This window comes from Danio aesculapii, chromosome 20, assembly GCF_903798145.1.
Source record: "Danio aesculapii chromosome 20, fDanAes4.1, whole genome shotgun sequence".
Taxonomy (NCBI): domain Eukaryota; kingdom Metazoa; phylum Chordata; class Actinopteri; order Cypriniformes; family Danionidae; genus Danio; species Danio aesculapii.
In genome coordinates this window covers 27,705,129-27,728,656 of record NC_079454.1, presented here as the reverse complement: position 1 = coordinate 27,728,656, position 23,528 = coordinate 27,705,129, and the positions used below count along the sequence as shown (strand labels likewise).

At 32.1% G+C, this 23,528-nt stretch overlaps 1 protein-coding gene across 2 annotated transcripts in view; it reads left to right on the top strand.

Annotated features, from left to right (window-relative positions):
- Positions 1-23,528, top strand: part of gmds (GDP-mannose 4,6-dehydratase) — a 115,957-nt gene that overhangs the window by 8,087 nt on the left and 84,342 nt on the right. Inside the window, exons 2-5 of one of the 2 annotated variants that reach the window (XM_056445253.1) lie at positions 4,985-5,029; positions 5,495-5,582; positions 5,683-5,703; positions 7,218-7,327. In XM_056445253.1, the coding sequence (XP_056301228.1) occupies positions 4,985-5,029; positions 5,495-5,582; positions 5,683-5,703; positions 7,218-7,327 (264 nt within the window). The remainder of the gene's footprint in view (positions 1-4,984; positions 5,030-5,494; positions 5,583-5,682; positions 5,704-7,217; positions 7,328-23,528) is intronic. The other variant, XM_056445254.1, reaches the window with a different exon arrangement.

Here is a 23,528-nt window from a genome sequence, read left to right as displayed (position 1 = left end):
TATAGTGCAATTTTTTTGCAAATTTATGAACAAATTGTAAATACTGGAATAGTGTAAGTTTAACTCGGAAATGTAACTAATATTACCTGCCACAAAGGGTCAGGGGTCACATAAAAGTTCGAGGAGATTTTTTAAAAATGTTTGGAAAAAATGTGTTAAAAAAATTAAATAAATAAATAATTAAGAGTCAATTAATTAAAATAGTGTAATATAAAAGAAGCAAACCTATAAATACTATTTAAAGAAATTATAATAGCATAAACCATGAATAAAAAAATAGTGAGATTAATATTAACATTTAAATGTAAAATAAAGTTAAAAAATACCTAATGAAACAATAATTACTTTAAGATAAGAAAATAAACACACATCACTCTAAAAATAACAATCAAATGAATAACAGCTGGATTAATCTTAAGAATAATAAAAAATGTAATTATAAAATCACATTATATATAATAAATTCTTTAATAAAATAATAAATATTTTTAAGATAAATGCACATGCATTAGTAATAACAAACAAATAAAAAGCAAAACAATATGAATAAATAAATGTAATAATATTAATGTAAAACGTATAACAAATATTAAAAAAAAGCTTTAAAATACATTAAATCAAACCAATAATGCCAAAATATATTCAAATAATGAATAACCAAATAAAATATTTTTATTAGTACCAAAAACCACAAGTAGCATTCAGTGCTGCTGCAGTGGAAATAATAAACAAACTACAGGTTAACAGAGCAACAAAAAATGTATAACTAAAATAAATTTGACTAAAATATTGAAGTTTAGACATCTCTGATTATAATGATTTTCCACATAATATAAATTCATGCAGCATTTTCACTTCTGATTTGATGCACATGTCTGTCGCCATCAAGCTCTTCTGGACACACCACTTACCTCAAACCCAGTTTCCATAACCAAAATGAATAGTGAAGACTTTAATTTTGTGTCTTTTTGATGATGCTCACTTAATTATGTTCAAATTGTTGCGCTTATTTGTGGTTCATAAGGGAACACAGAGGCCATTTGTTTGCATTCATGCTTTGAAGGGGTGAAGAGAGAACCACTGTGTTTTCCTGCGGTCACAGGCCTATTTTCACACAGGCAAATTGACACACAGTACGTACGCAAACAGATGATACGTCACAGACAGAGACACAGACACATGGACTGTTTTGCTTGGGCGAGTCGAGTGAGCTTATTTGATTAGCTTCATTCTTTCCCTAACCATTCTGGTTTTCTCGGCATAAATTTGTCCACAGTTTGCCATTAGCAATCAGCCCGTGTCTCGTGCAGAGGATTTAAAAGGCCTATAGATTTATCTTTATGTAGCGCGTCAGGATGACTGTGATTGCAATGGAAAGTTTTTACAAATTAGCCAGCATTTCTGAGATGTTTCGCACATGTGGTTTGACTCAAAACAATTGCTGATTAAGCATTAAAAAGTGATTTAAGTTGATAATTCTGACAGAAAGGGATTGAGCGTAATGGTAGGCCGGTGTGTTCGTATGCACAGACTTGTTGGAATGTCGTGTCCGTCTAGGTTTCCTGTCTATGAACGCAATCTGCGGGAAACAGGCAACGTTTCCCAACAGTCTCAGCGTGACGATAAGCTGCTTTTTATCAGGGTTATGAGTCTGCACTGCTGTTGGCACTGCTTTTGTCACACAAATACACACACACACACAGAAAGGGCCTCAGGTGGTCAGACATTGAGCGGTTTGTATGTAAATGCCCAGTGAGCGGTGTGAAAAGGAAACGGAAATGTATCTTTAAGCACATCTTTTCCTCTGTGGATGTATGTACTGTACTTATATACCAGCACACACAACACACACACACACACACACACACACATGGCTGCTTCAGCTTCTCATTTTTTCCCAAAGGTCTTTGGGACTTTGCCTATATCACCCCTGCAGGAAGTAGGGGGCGGAATGCCATGGCCGGGGCGGAATGTTCCAACGTTCTAGAATGTGCGGTTGGGAAGTATGAGAGGGGAAAAATGGGAGAACGAGAAGGAGACGAGAATAAGAATGAAAGAGGCCTCAAAGGTTGTTTACGTTTTAGCTTAAAATGTGTCTTGAGGCTACAAATGGGATGGTTTTTGATAGTCAGGTGGATTTGGTGGCTTGAACTGAGCTCTGTATTTTACTAACTGATACGATGGCCTTGTTTGATTGGTTAATTCTCTTTTGTGTGTGTTTGTGATGCACTTGGAGGATTCAGTAAGTTTGTTGTCCTTTTAAATCAAGAATCATGAATTAGTTGTTTATTTAAAGTGTCAGGTTGTTCATACTGGAGACTGACACATTAACATTTGCTAAAGGGTGAAGGATTCAATTGAATACAAGTTTATTTGTGTAGCGCTTTTCATATTTATTGTACGAAAACAGCTTAAAAAAGGTGCATGTTATTACATTACCATCAAAATCAGAAAAGGTTGAGGTGTTATGGGTGGACAGTACAGCTGTCAAACATCTGTACAGTTAATCTGTACAGTTATACAATATAATTTACTGTTTCAAAAAGGTGATGTTTATGTATATAGTATATTTTCAGTGTAGTTATCTGGTTAAGAAGTCAATATTGTGGCAAAAAAGAATCACTATATAATGTTTCATATCATTCGGAATCGATAATTATTGAATTTTTGTTTTTACAATCCATTTAGGAATATTAGGTTTTTAAAATGTATTTAACTACTTAATTTTAATTTACCAACATTACTAAGGCAAGTAGTTTTAATAGTCAAAAACACAAAAATATCTTGTGTCATGTCTTATAATAAAATAAACATAAATGTTAAAGATACTCTTAAACTTGATAAATAAAATGTTACAAATTGTGTGCAATAGTAAAGTTTAAATGCTAAACAATCAAAGCAAACTTTAAAGTGTAAATAATAATTATACAGTAAATCTCAAACTCTGTAAACAAAACAAATTATTAATCAAATCTGAGCTTTCAAGTAGAGGAACCAACCATCATTATTCAAATGCACACTGCAACAAAGAAGTTCAGAAGTTCACAACAACCAATTGTGAAGTTAAATCACTACATTACCCCTATGCTAAAAAAAATTCAGACAGTGGGATGTACAAGAAGAGAAACCAAAAAGCCACTTTGGCGACATCCTTACATCCTTTTTATTTACAATCTCCTGACTGCTGCTGTTATTCTGACCTGAGGTGGCAATGATAAACCCAACCCGAATCCGTTCACATATCGCGTCTAAAAGCACGCTTATTGCCATTCCATCCAAGGCGTGCAATCAGCAGACACATTTTAATAAAAATAGCGCTTCATAGAGAAAACATCATTTATTCATTCATTTTCTTTTCATCTAAGTCCCTTTATTAATCTGGGGTCGCCACAGCGGATTGAACTGCTAACCATTACAGCATATGTTTTACACAGCAGATGCCCTTCCAGCTGCAACCCATCACTGGGAAACATCCATACACACTCATTCACACACATACACTAAGGACAATATAGTTTACCCAATTCACCTATAGCACATGTTTTTGGACTTGTGGGGGAAACCGGAGCACCTGGAGGAAACCCACGCCAACACGGGAGAACATGCAATCATTCGATCAATAAATACCGATACCGATTTATCGGCCCAGCCCTACTGTAAAATATATTGCCTAATTTTATAACGATTTTTATCAGGACAAACTTTTAAAGAAAACATTTACAAATTCTATTGATATTGTCTCTATAGTTGTCTATGTTTGTACATTTAAAGAATCTTTTATAAAGTTACATGTACATTTAGTTCTTTATCGGTTGATCTGTTGAAAAATGAATTGTTTTGGTGACTTCTATTTGTGATATTATGTTGTCTAATATGTTATCCACCATGTAATAGTTGATTAAACTGGTATACCAATGATTATCAATACTAATACTGCTTCAGTAGGACTGCTTTACACTGGCGTGCAGTGTGTGATGTAGCCCGTAGGCACTCCTATACTTGCTTGTTAGCCGACTGTTTTTCTTGCATTCTTTGCAGACTATGTATGAAGCTCAATTTGGTAAAGAGATTCTCTGGCGTTAAAGAGATCATTCACCCTAAAATGGCAATTCTGTGATCATATACTCACTGTTGTTTCATCGCAAACCTCTGAGTGTCTTTCATCTGTTAAGCACAAAAGATATATCTTAGAAGATTCTTATTTGGTCATAGCAAAACAGTGCCCTACTTTAAACACTATATTTTACAGTGCTTATTCATTATTCTATACATACATCTTATTCATTACCTAAACTGGGGAATAATAGGTACAGTCCTTAAACTTACACTTAAACTAATCTTAACCCAAGTAATTACCTTATATAATGACCAACTTTGGTCCCGCTTTAGATTAAGTGGCCTTAACTAATTTGTACTTCCACTGAAATTAATCATTTGTTACAGTGTACTTATTGTATATATACATGCATGTAATTACATCTTCATTGCATAATTGCATTTGTAATTACACTGTTGACCATCCCTTACACCTGAACCCACCCTTAAACCTACCCGTACCACCAAACCTGTCTCTAACCTAGTATCCCACCTCAAGGCCTTTACAAGTGTTCTGCAATACATTATGAACACAGTAAGTATGTTGTATTTATTTTTTGATGAGAGTAAATAGTAGTTAAGACCACCTAATATGTGGGACCATTACTTACGGAGATGCACATATTAAGTAAATGTATTGTAAAATCAAGTGCATCATCCAGCTATGGAATGACATGAGGGTGAATCTCAACATGAATAAGTGTGTATGTATGTGTGCAAAAATTGCTTATTTGTGTAATGCAGGCGTGTTTTCACTGTGGTCTGGCTCATAAAATTCAGAAAGAAATGGTCATTGTGCTGCATACTCTCTTGGGTAATGCTTGCCGTAAATGTGTGTGTGTGCGTTTCTCAAAAGCCGAAATATAATTCTCCCTCTATGTGGTTTCAGGATGGGTCCTACCTGGCAGAGTTGCTGCTGGCTAAAGGTTATGAGGTGGGTAAATCAACACAACCCTGAAAGACTTCGTACAAACAAGTCCGAAAGCTTTCCCGCTTTTATCTAATGCAAATCTGTCTCGCTGTCTGTTAAATCCAATTTTCATAAGATTCAAATTTAAATTGGATGCATTTCATTTAAAGGTGCCCTGTACATTTTGTTCCTTATAATATAAATTTTTAGAAAAACAAAGGTATTTCAACTTATTTTGTCTAACAATTTTCTCGTTTTTTTTAATTATTAAATTATTTTTTTTATAAATCAAAAGGTAAAAAAACAGCATTAATTTGAAATAGTTTGTAATGTTTTAAATGTCTTATAATACTCACGAGCATTTAAATGCATCCTTATTGCATCAATATTACTTTCTAACGCTCTAACCTATATAACAGTAGCGTGTTTAAAGTCTGCTTGAAAATGTGCAGTTTGCTGAGATTGAGGGTCTCTTGGTGTTTTGGACAGGTTCATGGTATCCTCCGCAGGTCCAGTTCTTTTAACACAGGTCGGATCGAGCACCTCTATCACAACCCTCAAACGCACACAGAAGGAAGTGAGTTACACATTAATACACATGCCTATATTAATAATCCTGTTTATTACATTTGTAAAGCATGCATGCATGTTTTCTAATCTGTGTAAAATATCACTAGGCATTGGAGCTACTAAGGATCGTAAGTTCTTTATTCAGTACTTTTAATGGATTTTTATAAGACATTTTCCTTTATGGTTATAGTCTAAACGTTCTTAAGCCCTATTTGGATGGTAATTGTTACTTTTGGGAGACATCAGAGAAAAAAAATTGGCACGGCTCCTCCGTGATAAAACTCGTGCATTTGGACTGCAGTTAATCGGGGGGAGACAAATTGTTTTTTTTCTGTTTTTATTCATACTGCGATGACTCATTGGCAGTGCAGTTAAAAATGGCTGTCACTCTTGCTTTGAGCGTGTAATCTCATTCTCTACAAACAAGAGTGGGAGTGACCAAGGTGATTCATGACAGAAATCACTGCTCAAAATTACTGTGATTTTGCAAAAGATAAAATGGCAGACAATAATCTTGCCCTTCAAAGGCAAAATGTAGAATTTACTTAGAGTAAATGTTTGCTAAGTGAGTTTTTTTTTAAAGTAAGTCAATGTCAGATGTTAAAACAAGTACATTGTCATAATTATAAATACTGCACACACCTACCCTACAAACAGACCATTTATGCATGCGTTTATGTGTACTGTCCATAGTTCAGTTCGGTTTTCTGAAACAAGCTTTCTTTGTTACTTGTATCAATTGCTCTAGTAGAATTATGTTGTGCCCAATGTATCCAGCTGATTTAGGCTGGTATTAAATTACTGACTAAAGGATTTCTAAGCTTGACCAAGAACTTTCTCCTGGATATTGGAAGAAAAACAAACACTGACATGAGTGTTAAATAATGGCTATAATGTCACTGATTAGTTCCTATGTAAAACAGTTGCCATCCAAGTAGGTCTTCAGTCTGTATCTGGTTTTGACAGAGAACTAAAAAAAACAGAATTTAAATAGAATACAATCTTTTTTTCGTGTTTTTTGCACAAAAAATCCAGAGACAGACCTTCTTTTCTCTCCAGTTGATCAGGTGATGGGCAGCTATGAATTTTAAATCCTCAGCAAAAGAATATATGAACATTTCAGACAGTTATACTTTTGTGTTGTGTTGGGTCTGATAGTTTTCGCTTTAGGTGACAATCTTTAAAGGGATAGTTCTCCCCAAAATGAAAATCTACTCATTATTTACTCACCCTCAAGCATTTTTTCTTCTGTTAAACAATAAAGAAGATATTTAAAAAAAACTGAAAACCTATAACCAAACCTGTAACCACAATAAAGAAGATATTTTGAAGAAAACTGGAAACCTGTAACCATTGACTTCCATATTAATTTCTGCAATGGAAGTCAATGGTTACAGGTTTCCAGTTTTCTTCAAAATATATTCTTTATTGTTTAACAGAAAAAAACTCATATTGGTTTGAAACAAGCAAAAGGTGAGTAAACAGTGACATAGTTGTCATTTTTAGGTGAGCTATCTCTTTAAACTTGAGCAGATGTGGAGGACAAAACTCTTTTGAAGCTTTTGAATCTTTCCAGTAGACAGTAAAGCTATATCAGGCTGCTCAATGTGTTATTAAAAGAAGATCAAATTGATTCTCATAGACATGAAGTTGCACTATGGAGACTTGACCGACAGCACGTGCTTGGTGAAGATCATCAATGAAGTCAAACCCACAGAAATCTACAACCTCGGAGCACAGAGCCACGTCAAGGTAAAAAAAAAAAACCTCTCGTTTTCAATGAACTCTAGCTTCCCCTCGATTTCTCAATCACACAGATCCTCTTTGTCTGTCAGCTCTCAAACTCTCCTTCTGGACAGACCCACACACATGCAAACGCTTTCATAATGACTTTGGTTTCTTTCTCAGTGTCTGTGAGGTGAACAAATGACCCCGTCCAAGTAATACTTTGGAAAGGGAGAGAAAAAAAAGCCTTAACCAAATACAGAAGACTTTCTTTCACTCTCTGTTCCTTTACCCACACCCCTAATGTCTAGTCATCTGGGATGAGGTCAGGGGGATGTTAGTCAGCGAGTTGGCCATCGGACGGGCTGTGTGTGTGTGTGTGTGTATGTGAACTTCTGTGTGGGTGCTCCACAGGGTAATTTATGGGAAACAAGCACAAGCGGCAGTTAAAGTGAGAGCGAGGAAGAGAGAGAGAGAGAGAGGAAGATGACGGAATAAAAATAAGATCAAAAGCAGAATGAGATGAGATAATATTGAGGGATGTGTACGAGACATTAATAGAGACTTAGCTTCTTCAGCTATTCATGATGCTCTGATGTATTAAATACAACAACTGAATGTATTTAACTGGGTATAAGAGAGAAACTACAGTGTCATGTTTTATTGTAGTGTTAAACATTTCAACCACACAAAGAAAACAAGTTCTTTGGAATAATCGTATGACCAGGAATTAAAGGATTTGTAAATCCAAAAGAAATAAATAAGTTCTGTCATCCTTTACTCATTCTCTTTCACAGACAAATAAAGTCATGTGGTTGTGGTATGACATGAGAGTGTGAATATGACTGAATTGTCATTTTTTTGGGGAATGTATTCCTTTTAAAACATGACACTTCTTCCGCAAAGCATTTGTCTTTGGTAATGTGGCCTTTTCCCAAGCGGAACAGGATATGAAATAAGAACTTCTAGTAAGAAAGTTAAGACTTTAGCTGGGATTTGATTCGGATTGTAACCAACAGGCGATGATAATTCTGCTTAGCTTCATTCTTGTTGTTTTAAAAGAACTAAAACTGAAATAAAAATAGCTAAAACCTATAGAGATAAGGTAAAAACAAATGAAATGACAAAAGTGTGTGTATATACTGTACTTTATTATATAAAAAGCAAACTTTTAATTATTAATAAAAACTACAATGTTTGAGAACCCTTGTGTTTGCAATGGAAATTTAAGTGGAGACTTTATTTTAATACAAATATCTTCATATAGACCATTTCAATGTGGTCATGTCATTGGCCCATTTCCTGCTTGTTATCAAACTATTTCATAACTGTAACAAGAGTCAATTCAATCATAACTTATTGTTAAAACAGCTATCTTAACATGTTTATCAATATGTGGCTCATTTTGGATTCTCAGAAGCAAAATGTATAACAGGGAATGTGTTGGGACCGTTGTTTTTGTTTACATCTCTCAAAATGATCTATACATTTAATATGAGTTTGGTTATATACGTTTAATATACAAGTTGCCCCAAAGCAAATTTTTGGCACACTAAATCACAATTTTGTACCCTTTATGTTTGATAAATTGTGGTCTTAAAAACCTTTCGACTCTCAAGTCCAAATTACAATAGTCTGAAAGTCACTGTGTTCGTTACAAACACTGAACAAGCCAAAATCTATCAACAAATTATGCTTTTTTTCTATCAAAATGGTAGCTTTTGCAGGGTGTCCGCTGGGTCTTTCAAATTACAAAGACCTAATATTTAGGCCTTAAAAAGTCTTAATTTCACGGACATATTGTGTTGTACAGGGTGTCCGTGGGGTTTTAAAAAGTATTAAAAGTTGATAAATCAATTTAGAGAAATTTAAGGCCCTTAAAAAGTATTTAAAAATCTTAAATGCTTTTTTACAAGGTATTAAATTTTGTATAATTTTTGATTCTACAATGTGTAGTTGTATGCTAAGGTTTGCCTGAATTGTATCTGAATATTGGGGTGCTGTGTAGTTTATTATAGGTGTGCAGTTCTATAGGTGCCAATTAGCATTTTTATTCAGTATATGAATATTGTTTTAGTTTAGGATTAGTTTCTTAAAATCAGTATTTAGTAAATATACTGTACGTTAAAATGTCACCAATGTTACCAGGTGAAACCTAAAGTGGTGGTAAGGTCTAAACATGTATGGTTGTAGGTCTTAAATCGTTTTAAACAGGTCCTAAATTTGCTTCCTCCACGTAAAGCTACTCAGTTTGGGCCGACATTTGTCCAGTGACCAACAATACTTCTCAATAAAACCTTATATTTTATGTAAGTTTTTTTTTATTGCAATTTACAGTTCACAACAGCTGTTAGACATTTTTACAGCAAAATCCCCCCAAACAATTACACTCATGATAATACATGGCAAAAACCTAGAAAAAATCTTAACGCTGTACAAGTCTAAAATATTATACATTTGACTTGATGAAACCCTGTTTTATTATTATTATTATTATTTATTATTATTATTATTAGTAGTAGTAGTAGTAGTAGTAGTTGTAAAACATTTAGCTCACAAAGTGCCTTTCTTTCGAATGAATGCGATTCACCTTTACGTTTGTTACCTTTAAAAGATACATTTTAAAACATCAGAGCCAGTGTTTGTTTAAAATGATTCATGAGCCTCATTGGTTGGTTTTGTAAGTTAGTAGGATGGAAAGATCCAGAAAAGCACCTGCAGGCGCCCGCTGAACACGTTCAGTTAAATACAGCAGCTGCCGTAATATGGAACTAAATAATTCAAGTGGAAACTCACTGGCCAACAGACAAGCATCCATTATACCATAAGCTAGGTGTTCTGGGTGTCCCATCAGGAGGATCATCCGCTGTGATGATAGAAAACAGTAGGATGCTCAACATCACAATAGAGCTTCAGTGCAGAGAATAAAAAAGTACAGTACTTTAAGCACAGACACAGGACTTCATATTTAAAGTCTGCTGTCATACCACGACAGCCGCAATCAAGATTGCTATGTGGAAAAATAAACAAGCTTGATTTAATTATACCATCAGTTTAGGCTTGTGAGCTCGTAAGTGTGTGCGTTAGCCGCTAGTGTTCATTAAAGATTGGCGTTTCAATCAGTGCCCGTTGTAATAAAGTGGTAGATCACTGCTACTCTCTGATTGTAGTTTACATTTTTTACTCACCGCACTTTGTTTGGATATGGCAGGAAGAGTGGCAGAGAAAACACATGCACACACACGCTCGGTTTCCCGTTTTTACACACAGGGGTCAGCAAAGTGCTGTTTTGTTTGAGAGCAGCGCTTGGCGGTTTTCAGTAGGTTATTCGTTCTTGCTTACAGGAATGTTTGAGGAAGAAAGTGATGTGCTTTTTTCCCCCTCCATCCACATTCTCTTTTTGTCTGTGAGCATTTAAAGGCTTGTTTGAGTTCTCCAAATAAATCTGAAGGATAAATGACAGAAGGACGACAGGCGTGAAGAGTGAAATGAACTGCGATCGTCTTAAAATAAAGTCATGGGGTCTTCAGTTTTAATGTTGCATGGCCTGATTTTTATTTTCTTTATTTCCTCACACATTTTTTTCCTCTGTTATGACTATTTAATATGGAAATAATTATTATTATGGTGAGGCTTTACAATAGAGTTTCATTTATTGGCATTAGTTAATTAAATTACTTCATGAGAGTAGAAATAATTATTATTATGGTGAGGCTTTACAATAGAGTTTCATTTATTAGCATTAGTGAATTAAATTACTTCATGAGAGTAGAAATAGTTATAATTATGGTGAGGCTTTACAATAAAGTTTAATTTATTAGCATTAGTGAATTAAATTACTTCATGAGAGTAGAAATAATTATTATTATGGTGAGGCTTTACAATAGAGTTTCATTTATTAGCATTAGTTAATTAAATTACTTCATGAGAGTAGAGATAGTTATTATTATGGTGAGGCTTTACAATAAAGTTTAATTTATTAGTGTTAGTTAATTAAATTACTTTATGAGAGTAGAAATAATAATTATTATGGTGAGGCTTTACAATAGAGTTTCATTTATTAGCATTAGTGAATTAAATTACTTCATGAGAGTAGAAATAGTTATAATTATGGTGAGGCTTTACAATAAAGTTTAATTTATTAGCATTAGTGAATTAAATTACTTCATGAGAGTAGAAATAATTATTATTATGGTGAGGCTTTACAATAGAGTTTCATTTATTAGCATTAGTTAATTAAATTACTTCATGAGAGTAGAGATAGTTATTATTATGGTGAGGCTTTACAATAAAGTTTAATTTATTAGTGTTAGTTAATTAAATTACTTTATGAGAGTAGAAATAATAATTATTATGGTGAGGCTTTACAATAGAGTTTAATTTATTAGTATTAGTTGATTAAATTACTTAATGAAAGCTAGCAATAAACAAATATTTTTATTATTCATTTGTAATGTTACTTTCAATATTTACTAATAAATTATTGTTAAATTTAAAAGGTGATATAGTTGATGAAATATCTGTTAATATTCATTTATGAGCTAATGCGATTTCTCTTTTTTACTATTTAATATTGAACTTATTTATTCAGATAAACAATTCTGTAATTATAATGTAACAAAATTGATTGTAATAGATTATTACAAATATGATACATTTATTTTTAAAGCTTTATTATTTACACATTACAAATGTAAATAGTGTGTGTGTGCGTGTGTGTGTATAAAATTGCATATTAAGCAAAACATAAAGTAATAATATTAATCTTATTTTATTTATATTTTTTGGACCAACACACACTTAAAAAATGACTTTTTAAGTCAAGTCAAGTCGAGCTTTATTGTCATTTCGCTACATGTGTGGACATACAGAAGAATGAAATGTTGTGTCTCGCAGGACAACGGTGCCACATTTATACAAACACAACACTGGATATAAGACAAAAACCTATTCATAACTTACATATACTATAAGATACCTAACTATACACACAAAATAGGCTATATAAGTTTTGCCGCTTGTTTAAACTACTTATTTTAAACAACACAACTCTTAAGGTTTTTTGGGACAACTTGTATGTTTTATGTTCAATGCACTTCAATTTGTAAAAAAGATTAAATGAACTTAATCCATTTGTGTTGGGACAACATAAAGGAATTTTGTGGACCCCAGCATTTTTTTACAGTCAAAATTTTGCCTTTAATTAGATTTTTTTAAATGTTTGTTTATTCAACTATATTATTTTATCACTAATAAATTTCATTTTTAAATATATTACAATTAAAAATAAATACAAAGCACAAAAAACTGCGATCCCAAATTTTTTTTTATCTCTTCCTAAGAAGTGATACTAATGGCTCTGACAGAAATAGGTGGTTAAAATGTCATTGTTTTGCTAAGTGACTGAATAATACTCCTAATCCTAATGATAATTAATTAATCATATCTAGTATTAACATGGAAAACATGCAGGGCAGCACCTGTTGGAAATGCATCACAACAAAAAATGCAAGAGAATAACAATGAAATAACACTAAATTATTCAAGTGGGATATACCAGCTTTGGGAGCTCTGTGTGTGCGCAAACAATGAAAAGATAAAGGATATTTCCATACGAAAGCGAATTGTTCAGTCATGCCAGGACTTTGTCTTTTGCTTGTTGTTTGGCGATGACAGGACCGGTTAAAGAAAAGCTGAAAAGCGGCTCAATGTCAGCGTATGACTATACGGCTTCACTACAATAAGAGAATGGTGTACTTTACATGTTGATGTTTGTACAAGTTTCAATCTTGCGGTTATTATCAAAGAACCGCAAATGGAGCTGCCTTGTGTGATTGCACACTACAATTAGTCACATTCGACCACATCAAACTTAGATCACATGATAGACATAGTTGAAGTGGCACTTTTTTTAGGCTGAGATTCAGAGAGCCAAACACGCATAGATTTGTTTGAAGGAAAAAAAAATCTATACATTGATCTTCCCCTAAATAGAATTTGCTTTCGAGTGTAGACTAATTTGGTGGAATATGTTAGAAAAGTCACACTTACTCCCTGCCTACTGACCTCATTCTTAAAGATTAGTTGGTGAAGAAAAAGAGATTTAAACTTTGCTATTAATAATTAAAAATTTTAGTTTGAATGTTAAAAACTTTCAAAAAATAAAAAAAAGTAAAGTTGCCGGTCAGATACTCAAAAATGTATTCAGTTGTAAATACCTAAATTATAAATAATAACACTGCCTAAATCTCTCATGCTGTGCCCATAAACCAGTGTGCTTTGATATAAAATACGTTTGTGAGCATTTAATTTAATGCATGAAATCATTGATCAATTGAATTTAAATGAATGATCATTAGAAAGCAACATATAAAGATACAATTTTATTCTTTCATATGAGTTCCATGTATTTGCACTTGATCCCTTGCATAAAATTAGTGATTCTATTCCTGAAGACACTCAATTTGAGTACTTTTAATGTCCTTAAATATTCATTAAATTAATATAAAGGTGTAATTTAATCAAATCTGCAGATTCTGTCATCACTCTCTGAGATTCACTTTGTCTCAAATTTGTTTTTGTTTTTTCTGATGAACGCATAACATATTTTGAAGATAGCTGGAAACCTGTAGCTATTGACTTCCATTGTATTTGTGTTTCCTACTATGGAAGTCCATTTCTACTGGTTTCTAACATTCTTCAAAATATCTTCTTTTGTGTTTAACAAAAAAAAAAAGAAAGAAACGTATAAAGGTTTGAAACTAGTTGAGAGTGAGTGAAATAGTGAGTCAATTTTAATTTTTGGGTGAACTACCCCTTTAAATGTTGTCAGAAATTTACGTTTAAATTATATAAATGCAGAAGTTCGTCTGTCTTATAGGAAACAATTACATATTTTTCTTAAATTACTCTCATAGAAATATGTAATAGATTTCTACGTCAACATTTATGTTGTTTTTTCAGTGAGCAAAAGAAAAAGGAAACAGTTTATGGAGAGGAATGTCTCTCCATTGTTTACTTGTGATCCGATCGAACAAAATGCATCTTAATAACAGGTGTAAACAGGACCTTCCAGAGCCATCCAAAACCCATTAGACTGGTTTGCTTTTATAGTGTAAATGCTCATGTAGGTGAATGCATTCAAACTGCCATAAAAGACCACCTACTCTCCACCTATTATTCTAATTCTTAGAAATGTTATCAAAGTGCACAAACCAGATGCCAACTAAACTTTTACCATCACAAATTGTTAGTAAGTTAGGTTTGAAAAGCATAATGTTCTCTTATAGCATTAATTCAAACACAAACCTAGTTTCACTGCCATCAAAGCAAACAAAAGCTGCTGCTATCCATATTGTTTTCGGTGGTCTACTTTTGTATTTATAGCGTATGTAGATTTTGTAAACTTATTTCACAATATTAGATGAAACTAGATAAAGCCCGTACATACACCCACTTATAGACCCTCATGTTAAAGAAATCAGGAAAGAGGTTGAAAGTGGGTAAAAGAGACGGATTAAAACACCAGGTGTAAACAGGAATGTGTCTCCCTCGTGATCCGATCAACCCAAATACATCTTAAGGCAGGTGTAAACAGAGCCTGAGAGTGTTTTTTGTGTTAAAGGGATAGTTCACCCAAAAATACAAAATACTCATGCTTACTCTCAACTTGTTCTAAACCAGTTTGAGATTTTTTTTTTCTTTTTCTGATGAACGCTAATGAAGATATTTTGAAAAATGTTGGAAAACAATAGCTTCTGACTTTTTTCATGCTAAGGAGGTCAATGACTACTACCGGTTTCAGATGCTCTTCAGAAGATTTTTTTTTTCCCATCAGAGAGAGAAAAAGAAACTCATAAAAGCTTAGAACCAGCTGAAAAAAATTAGGTTTGCAATAAATGCCAATACTAGCATATTTTCTGATGCATGGGATCCGTTTAATAGTATGTGAGTACTTTTTTAAAAACTATAGGTTTTTCAATTGCTGGTTGAATTTAAGTGAGTGCATTGTAAAAGTATCTGTAAATTGTATGTATATTTATACATGGGTTATTTCTCAATTTTAACAATCTTTAACAAACTTTAATTTTTTTTACATGTATTCTAAGATGCTGAAATATGTTAATTTATTTATATATTTATTTTTCCAATTCCTTTTTAATAGATTTTAACATGTACATACACATTTCCATGTGCCAGATATAACACAAACCAACAAGCAAACAAATGAACAAACAAAACAAAAGGCTTCTCAGTATTTTACATCAGAATACAACATCACCTCTTTTACTAATCTTATATTAAAACATTTCCAACTCCACCACCTTTTAAAAACATAAGCGGTCCCCAAACTCTATAAAAAAAAATAGTTTTTGTTTCTTAATATACAAGTTATTTTTTCCATTGACATGTTTGTTAACATCTCTTTCAGCCAACGGCCTATATTTGGTGTACATATACTTTTCCAATGTAAAGAAATAAGTCGTTTCGCTTGCAGAATAGATATATTCATAAATATATGCTCCGTCTTTTTTAACTTGATCTCCTTGGGATATAAATGAACTAAAAAAATTCAAGGAGACATCGGTATATTAACCTCAAGAATCTTTTTTATCCTTTCTTTCGCACCTTTCCAGGAGTTCTGTATTCCTTTACATTCCCATAAACAGTGATACAGCGTTCCTTTAAGGTCCCTGCATCTCAATCTAGTATCTGGAATATATTCATTATATTTATGCAATAAAACTAGAGTTATGTAAATCCTCATCAACCCCTTATATTGTAACAGTTTTATTGTAACAGACAAGTGATTTATTTATTTATTCATTTATTTATTTATTTATTTATTTATTTTTTATTTATTTATTTATTTATTTATTTATTTTTAATTAATTTATTTATTATTTATTTATTTATTAATTAATTTATTTATTATTTATTTATTTTTAATTTATTTATTTATTATTTATTTATTTTATTATTTGTTTGATTGTTTATTTATTTGTAACTGTAATTTATTTTATTTATGGGGAGGAATTGTCCTTTACATTTATCCTGCTATTTTTGTAAAAGCTTAATAAACAGATAAAAATTGATTTAGAACCAGCTAAGGGCGAGTAAGTAAGTGCGTTTTTACACAGACAGAGACTCCTTGCTCACAATGTTATATCGGTGTGATTGACATAAGCCTTTTGCATGTGTGCATATGGATTAGTGTCTAATATGCAGGTGTTGGACTGGGACGTTGCAGTGTGGCTCATGTTTCTGTTCACTCGCGAACATGTTTGTTGTGTAATGTAAGAGTTGTTTTAACATTGCTTGCATGTTTGTAGACTGAAAAGAATGCAGGAATGAACAAGACGCTGAAAGATAAGTTGACTTTTCTTTCCGCTATTGACGACAGTATTTTTTAATAAGGTCGCTGTTGCAAAGCAATGCAATGAGACCTTGTGTAAGACTGAGCCCAAGTTTCCTTGTTAGCTAATTAGGTATCAAGAGGACTCCAACACTTTGGCTTTCACACAGACACACACACAGTTAATTGCTTGTGTAAATCATTCCACAGTTGTCACCTGCAATGGCTGACGTCACCGCCAACAAACAGGCCTTTATTGAGTGGTGTTGGGTCACGGCGAAAACATGATTTTGATTTATCGAAATGACAGCAGCAATGAAACTGGTGATTAATTATGAGAGATAATCATCTCTGCCGTTCTGACATCTCTGTCAGTCATTTAAGAGTGGGAAAACAGATGCATTTTAAACATATCTGCCTGTGTGGTTAACATGTATTACCTACATGTTCAAACATGACATGTAATGTGTTTTCTTTTCTCTGTTTGCCCCTCATTAGGTTAATCATTATAGTTATTAAATATCTTTTGGAACTAATAATGCCATTTAAAACTATATATTTTAATATATTTTTTAATATTATGTATTACAATATATTATAAAATGTGCGCTATGCTAATAATTGTGACTGGCACCTATCCAATTCTTTTGTGAATGTTTTATTTTCTTGATGCTAATTAAATTATTAAGTCAATTTGGAATATAAATTTTCACTGCAAAAATTTTGTGCGACTATATGTTATAAAAAATTGTGTATCTATTTTTTAAAAAGGCTGATTACTTTAAAAAATGTATTTATTAATTAATTATAGTTTTTAAATCTTGTTTGGAACTACACTGTAAAACCCAACAGTCAACTTTATCAAATGAAATGAGTGTAGTTAACTCAAAATTTACTGAAAGTTAGTTCTACTTATTTGAAAAGAGTTTTGAACTCAGTGTTGAAGGTAATGAGTTAATTAAATACCTCATTACTTTAACTTAAATGGAATAAGTTTACAGTACTCATATAAAATATATTTTTTTAACTCAAATGGTTTGTAGCAATCGGTTTCCTTAAACGGTTTGAGTTGCCTTAGCTTATTGGGTTTTACAGTACTCAGTTGGTTTGAGTTCTCCATTTATTTTACTGTGCTCAAATTGCTTCGTTTACTTAAATGGATTAAATTCACAGTACTCATTAGGATTAGTTTTTGAACTTAAATGGTTTGAGTTACCTTAACTTTTTGGGTTTTACAGTGTAATAATACTATAAAAACTATCAATTTAGCATATTTCAACAATATTTATCAAATGATATAATAAAACTTTATCATATAATAAAATAATTGACGCCTATCCACGTTTTGTGCATGAATTGGAATATAATATTTAGGTATAAAATTCTTTGCTATTTATGTTCCAAACTATTTTGTATTTATTTTAAATTTATTAATTAGTTTAATAATATTTTTATTAATTAGTTTATTGTTATTTATTTACTTTATAATTTTTTTCTGTTAATGAATGTCCTTCTAAGCATGTTTTGTATATTGGCATTAAACAGCAGCCATGAAAAAAGACACAACACATCTATAATGCACAATTAAAATAATAATAATACTAATAATAATAAGAAGAATAAGAATAATGCATATAAAAATAATAATAATGATAATAATAGTAAATATAATAATAATAAAAAAATAATAATAAAAATAGCAACAACAATAAATATAACAATTAATATAATAATAAAAATATAATAATCATAATAAAATATAATATTAATAATAATACTAAAAAAAAAAAAAAAAAAAAAAAAATAATAATAATAATAATAATAATAATAATATTGTGTACAGCTGCATATTGTGCTGGTCATGGATGCAATAGACTAATGCATTATTATGCATCATATATCTAGTTTTGAAGCTCATATCTAGGGATGAGTCACTCAATTTTGAAAAGAAATGACCCTACAAATGTGTCATCTTTGGCAAGTGGCAACATAAGCCATATCAAGCAGTGACTACATTAATCCAAGGCTTTAAAACAGCATTAAACCTGTCAAAAAAAACAAAAAAGACTTTTTCAATGTCTAGCCTCACAATAAGCTATGTACACAATATGAAGATCATGATTGTGGGAATATTCAGCTCAGGAAAATAGGTTCAAATGGCTTGACTTTTCAACACCATTAAAAACTTGGGAAAGAATGTGACTGACAGTGTGTGGTGCGTCTGAAAAATATGCCAGTCTCAGTGAACTGAGCTCACACACTCAGAGTTTGATTGAGAGGTGGAAAATAGCCGTTTACAGAATAAAAGCAGGTATTGCGATGAACAATTCTTCCTTTGTGTGCCGTAAACGGACACATTCCTGTCTCATGCCCTGCCCTGGGGCAGCTCGCTTTTGTTAAGAGACGCAACTTGTGTTTGATTACTATTATTATTGTTTTTATTGATGATTATTATCGTCGCCATTACATCAGGTAATGACATTGGCGCATGATGGTGAACAGAAGCAAGGAATGATGAAAATACAGGCCGATGGTCGGGATCATAGCATTAGCAGAGATGTTGGCTCGAGCGGCTGGAAGACTAGGATCAGGAAATATTCAGCTGCAGATTAGTATTGTGGTGTTCGATTCCAAAGTAAACTCTTAAAATGATTAATGACATTTAAGATGATGATGAATGTACAGTAAAGTAGGATGCAAGAGAAGAGCTTGAGTTCGAAAGCATAAGCCACTGGTTATCACGTCATACGGAGAAAGGCTATTAAGCCTCGACGACGTTTATAGGAAAAATCTGAAAATCTCCACGTTGTGCATTCTTATCTGTCCAGAAATCTCGCTGGGGGCTTTTTAAGCTGTGCAAATCATTGCTCTCTCTGTAGTCCAGGCTGGTGCCACTTGTCTGCGTGACCTTTAGATCTGTGCTCTGTAAGTTTGAGATATAAATGCAGGGCTCAACAATAAGATTTTTTTTTGGACTCAGTCAGGCCATGTGATGCCCTGATGATATTTCATAGGTCACACTACTTAAAAATTAGTCAATTAAAAAAAGCAAGCAGTATGTACAGTAACATGTTTTATTTAAAAAAATAATCACATGATTAGGCAAATGAATGAAAGGAAACTGGGTTGTATAGCCTTTGTGGAAATACCTAGTTAATTTTCTAGCTACTTTGCAAATAAATCATCATAAAATGGTGTAACAAATGTTAATGTACAGTATTTTACTTTTTAGATTTGCTCAAAGAATAAATTATTGCTCGTTTTCTGATAAATTTCAATAATTCTAATAAGTGTTAAAAGTTATTTCAGAATATACAAAATAAGAAAACTTAAGATCCTTTTTATTTAAATTTTATTTTTATTGTATTCTACAGATATTTACCAAATAAATGATCATTAAGTTAGTTAAAATTTAAATGTACTTTTAAAGTTATTTTTAATCAGGCAAAGGAGTGTGAATGATGACTTGTTTTATTTCTTGTATTTTATAGATTATTACAAAGCTACTTGCAAAGTAATTTGTAATTTGTTTTTTTTAAAATTAATTTTAAATTGAAATGTACAATATTTTTATGTTATTATATAATGTTTTTAATTAAATTTTAATAAAATTATATTGATTTTAATTTAATAAATTATTTTATTCTATTTTAACTTAATTAAATTTTAATTTAATAATATATTTTTATTTAATTTAATGTAATAATTTTTTTAATTTAATTTAATTTTATTTTATTTCCAAATCTTTTTTTTCCAGGTATACTTCTACTTTAAATAAATTTAAATTAATTACAAAAAAAGCTAAACAGGTTAAACAATTATAAGGTGTATTGTTTCAGACAGACTGGATGACGTACAATATTATATGTATAATATATCACACACTTATCAGACAAATGAATATAATAATGAACATAGTCTGCAGAAAGGCCTACTAGACACCAGAGTAATTAAAGCTATTTATAGCCTGCAAGCGTTTATCATCATCTCTCAAAGTAAACAAGCGGGTCAAGCACTCTTACTTGATAATGCACTATTTTTGTGTCGTACTGTGCGCACAACAAAACTGTGTTGGATGCTCGGCGATGCAGATCTTGGCAGATCAGTTTGTGCACTGTCAATGTTTCGACACTTGTTTTGTATGTATGTAGGTTTCTTGACGTCCAGATAAGCATACACAATAGCTCACCTCATTCTTTCAAGCTTTTAAATGACAACGTCTGTCAGCTTCGATGACACGTATGTGTGTGTGTGTGTAAAGACGTTCACATGTGGTAGTTGTTGGTTGCTGCTGTCAGCACAAGGTTAACTGTCAACTGTCAACAATTGAGCTGAAACTTGTGTGTGTCTGGACTGTTCTCATGCTAATAAATGGCATGATGACGAGTGTGTGGACAGGTCATGGGGAATGAAGTTCATTGGTCAATTCAGAAGTGTTTGTAGAAAGATTGAATGGCAGAATCCATGTCAGACCTCACTAATGGTCTTTTGGCTGAATGAATACAATTAGATGGAATACTAATGGATAATATAGCAGGAAAATGAGAGATTTTGTTATTATTATTATTGTTATAATAAATAAGAATTATCTAAAAAATAAAAAGATTTTTTAATGTAAATAAAATAATTTTCTGAATTGTTTAATTGTGAAAAAGAAACTTTATTTTTTATTTTATTTTATTTTATTTTATTTTATTGTATTTTATTTTATTTGCCAGGCACAAACATTAACAATTGAACTTAAAATTGACTGATGTGTTTATTTTTTTTGTGTTTTGTTTTGTTTTGTTTTGTTTTGTTTTGTTTTGTTTTGTTTTTTGTTTTGTTTTGTTTTGTTTTGTTTTGTTTTGTGTTTTGTTTGTTTTGTTTTGTTTTGTTTTGTTTTGTTTTGTTTTGTTTTGTTTTGTTTTGTTTTGTTTTGTTTTGTTTTGTTTTGTTTTGTTTTGTTTTGTTTTGTTTTGTTTTGTTTTGTTTTGTTTTGTTTTGTTTTAACCTGCCAGGCACAAACATTAAACTAACATAAAACAGTGATGAAAGTAAATACTAATCATATAAATTTATAATATTTTATTTATTAATTCTTTACAATTTATTACAGTTAAGCATCATTACATACAGCCACTTGCCATATTTATATTCATTCATATTAATGAACATCAAACTATAATTTAAGTTAAACATTTGTATGCTTTCTTGGTTTTCAGCCAACTTTACATTACTATTTTATGGTTATGTATTTTTAGTTTTTGTTTTATTAGTCCGAATGATAAAATAAAAACGTCTAGATTGGTGCGACTGAAGGCTGGACTTGCTGCAGCTGTTGAGATATGCGAGCCTGAAAAAGCCTAAGGAACGCTGTCTTCTGGAGACGTAAGATGTGGTAAAAATAGATCTTTGTTTTTACAAGGATGGAGACAGTTTAAGGACATCTGTAACAGGCTAAATGATTCCCTAATTATTCGCAGTCATGGTTTCTCCCTCCTTCGGCTCTCACACACACACAGACACACAAGCTCATATGCGATTGCTTCAGACATCTCTAGCCCGGGGCAACCCCAACCGCAGCCCATAATGAGCCAGCCTGTTGCCATGTTTACATGTGTGTTTATGTTTGAGGGCGCGAGTGAGTGATGAGCTGAGCGTGTCTGCTTGAGCGAGGGAAGTTGGTGTCATCTCAAGCATACATTTAATTAGCTGATGAATTCCAACCCTGACTTGCCGAAGCCGTGAGGAGTGTAGGAGTAGTATCGACATCTATGAGGAGCCAAAAGAGAAAAGGGTGTTCGCTTGTGTGCAAGTCGCCCCAGGCCACGGGGACTTTCCCCACGTCAGATATAAATCCTGCCCCAACGACTGGTCCAAGATGATGTGGAGACGCAAACAAAAACGCTTTTTCAGCACAATTCTCACTTCAGATAATGTGTAGAATGTATCAGAATGTAAATCCGTTTGCATAAATGACAACATTTCGGTAGTTTTTATTTGTTTCCTTAACCTACAGTTGTCTGCTGCACAACCAGGGAGACTCTTGAATCAGTGGTCACATATTTTAGGCTTTAATAAGTACAGGAGAGAGTAATAAATACGTATTTTTCCATTTATTTTTGCTTTTGAATTGCGTTATTGTGATATTTCCTCCAGCCACTTTTGATGTTTGGAAAAAGTGACATTTATTGACGTTTTTAGTCGTTTAAAGTGATATACTGCCCAAGTTGGTTTCGTAAATGACACTACAAAAACCTAGTAATAAACTGCCAGTACTTTTCCGTTATTTTACTGACTTGTCTCTGTAATATATGTATTTTTTGTAATATATTGTTTTAAAATACTAAAATGTCAATCAAAAGTCACTTTGTACAATTGCACTTTAAACCTCAAAAGTCAGTAGAGCAAAGATAAAGGTCCCATAATGCAATTCATAATTGTAAATAAAAAAAATGAAAATAGAATCACAAAATACAGAACCTACTTAACAGATATTGTTACAGTGCATGTTGTTTCATTTTTACATAAATATACCTGTTATGCTTGCATCATTTATTTATTTATTTAATATTTGCACAATTAAAATTGCACTTATATCGCATTACATTGCACTAATTCTTGAATTTTACACACCCACTGTACATATACGTTTCTAATTATGTTCATATCTATATGCACACCCTGATTATTAATAGCAACCTGTACATATATTCATCTATTGTAAATCTGTTCATAGCTAATACAACCTGGATATGATGTTCATAGTACATCCATCTGTAAATATCACCATAGTGATATAATTGCACTTTAAAACTCATGCCTATATCATGCACTTGCAGCTATTGCACTCCTGGTTAGACCTAAACTGCATTTCGTTGACTTGTACTT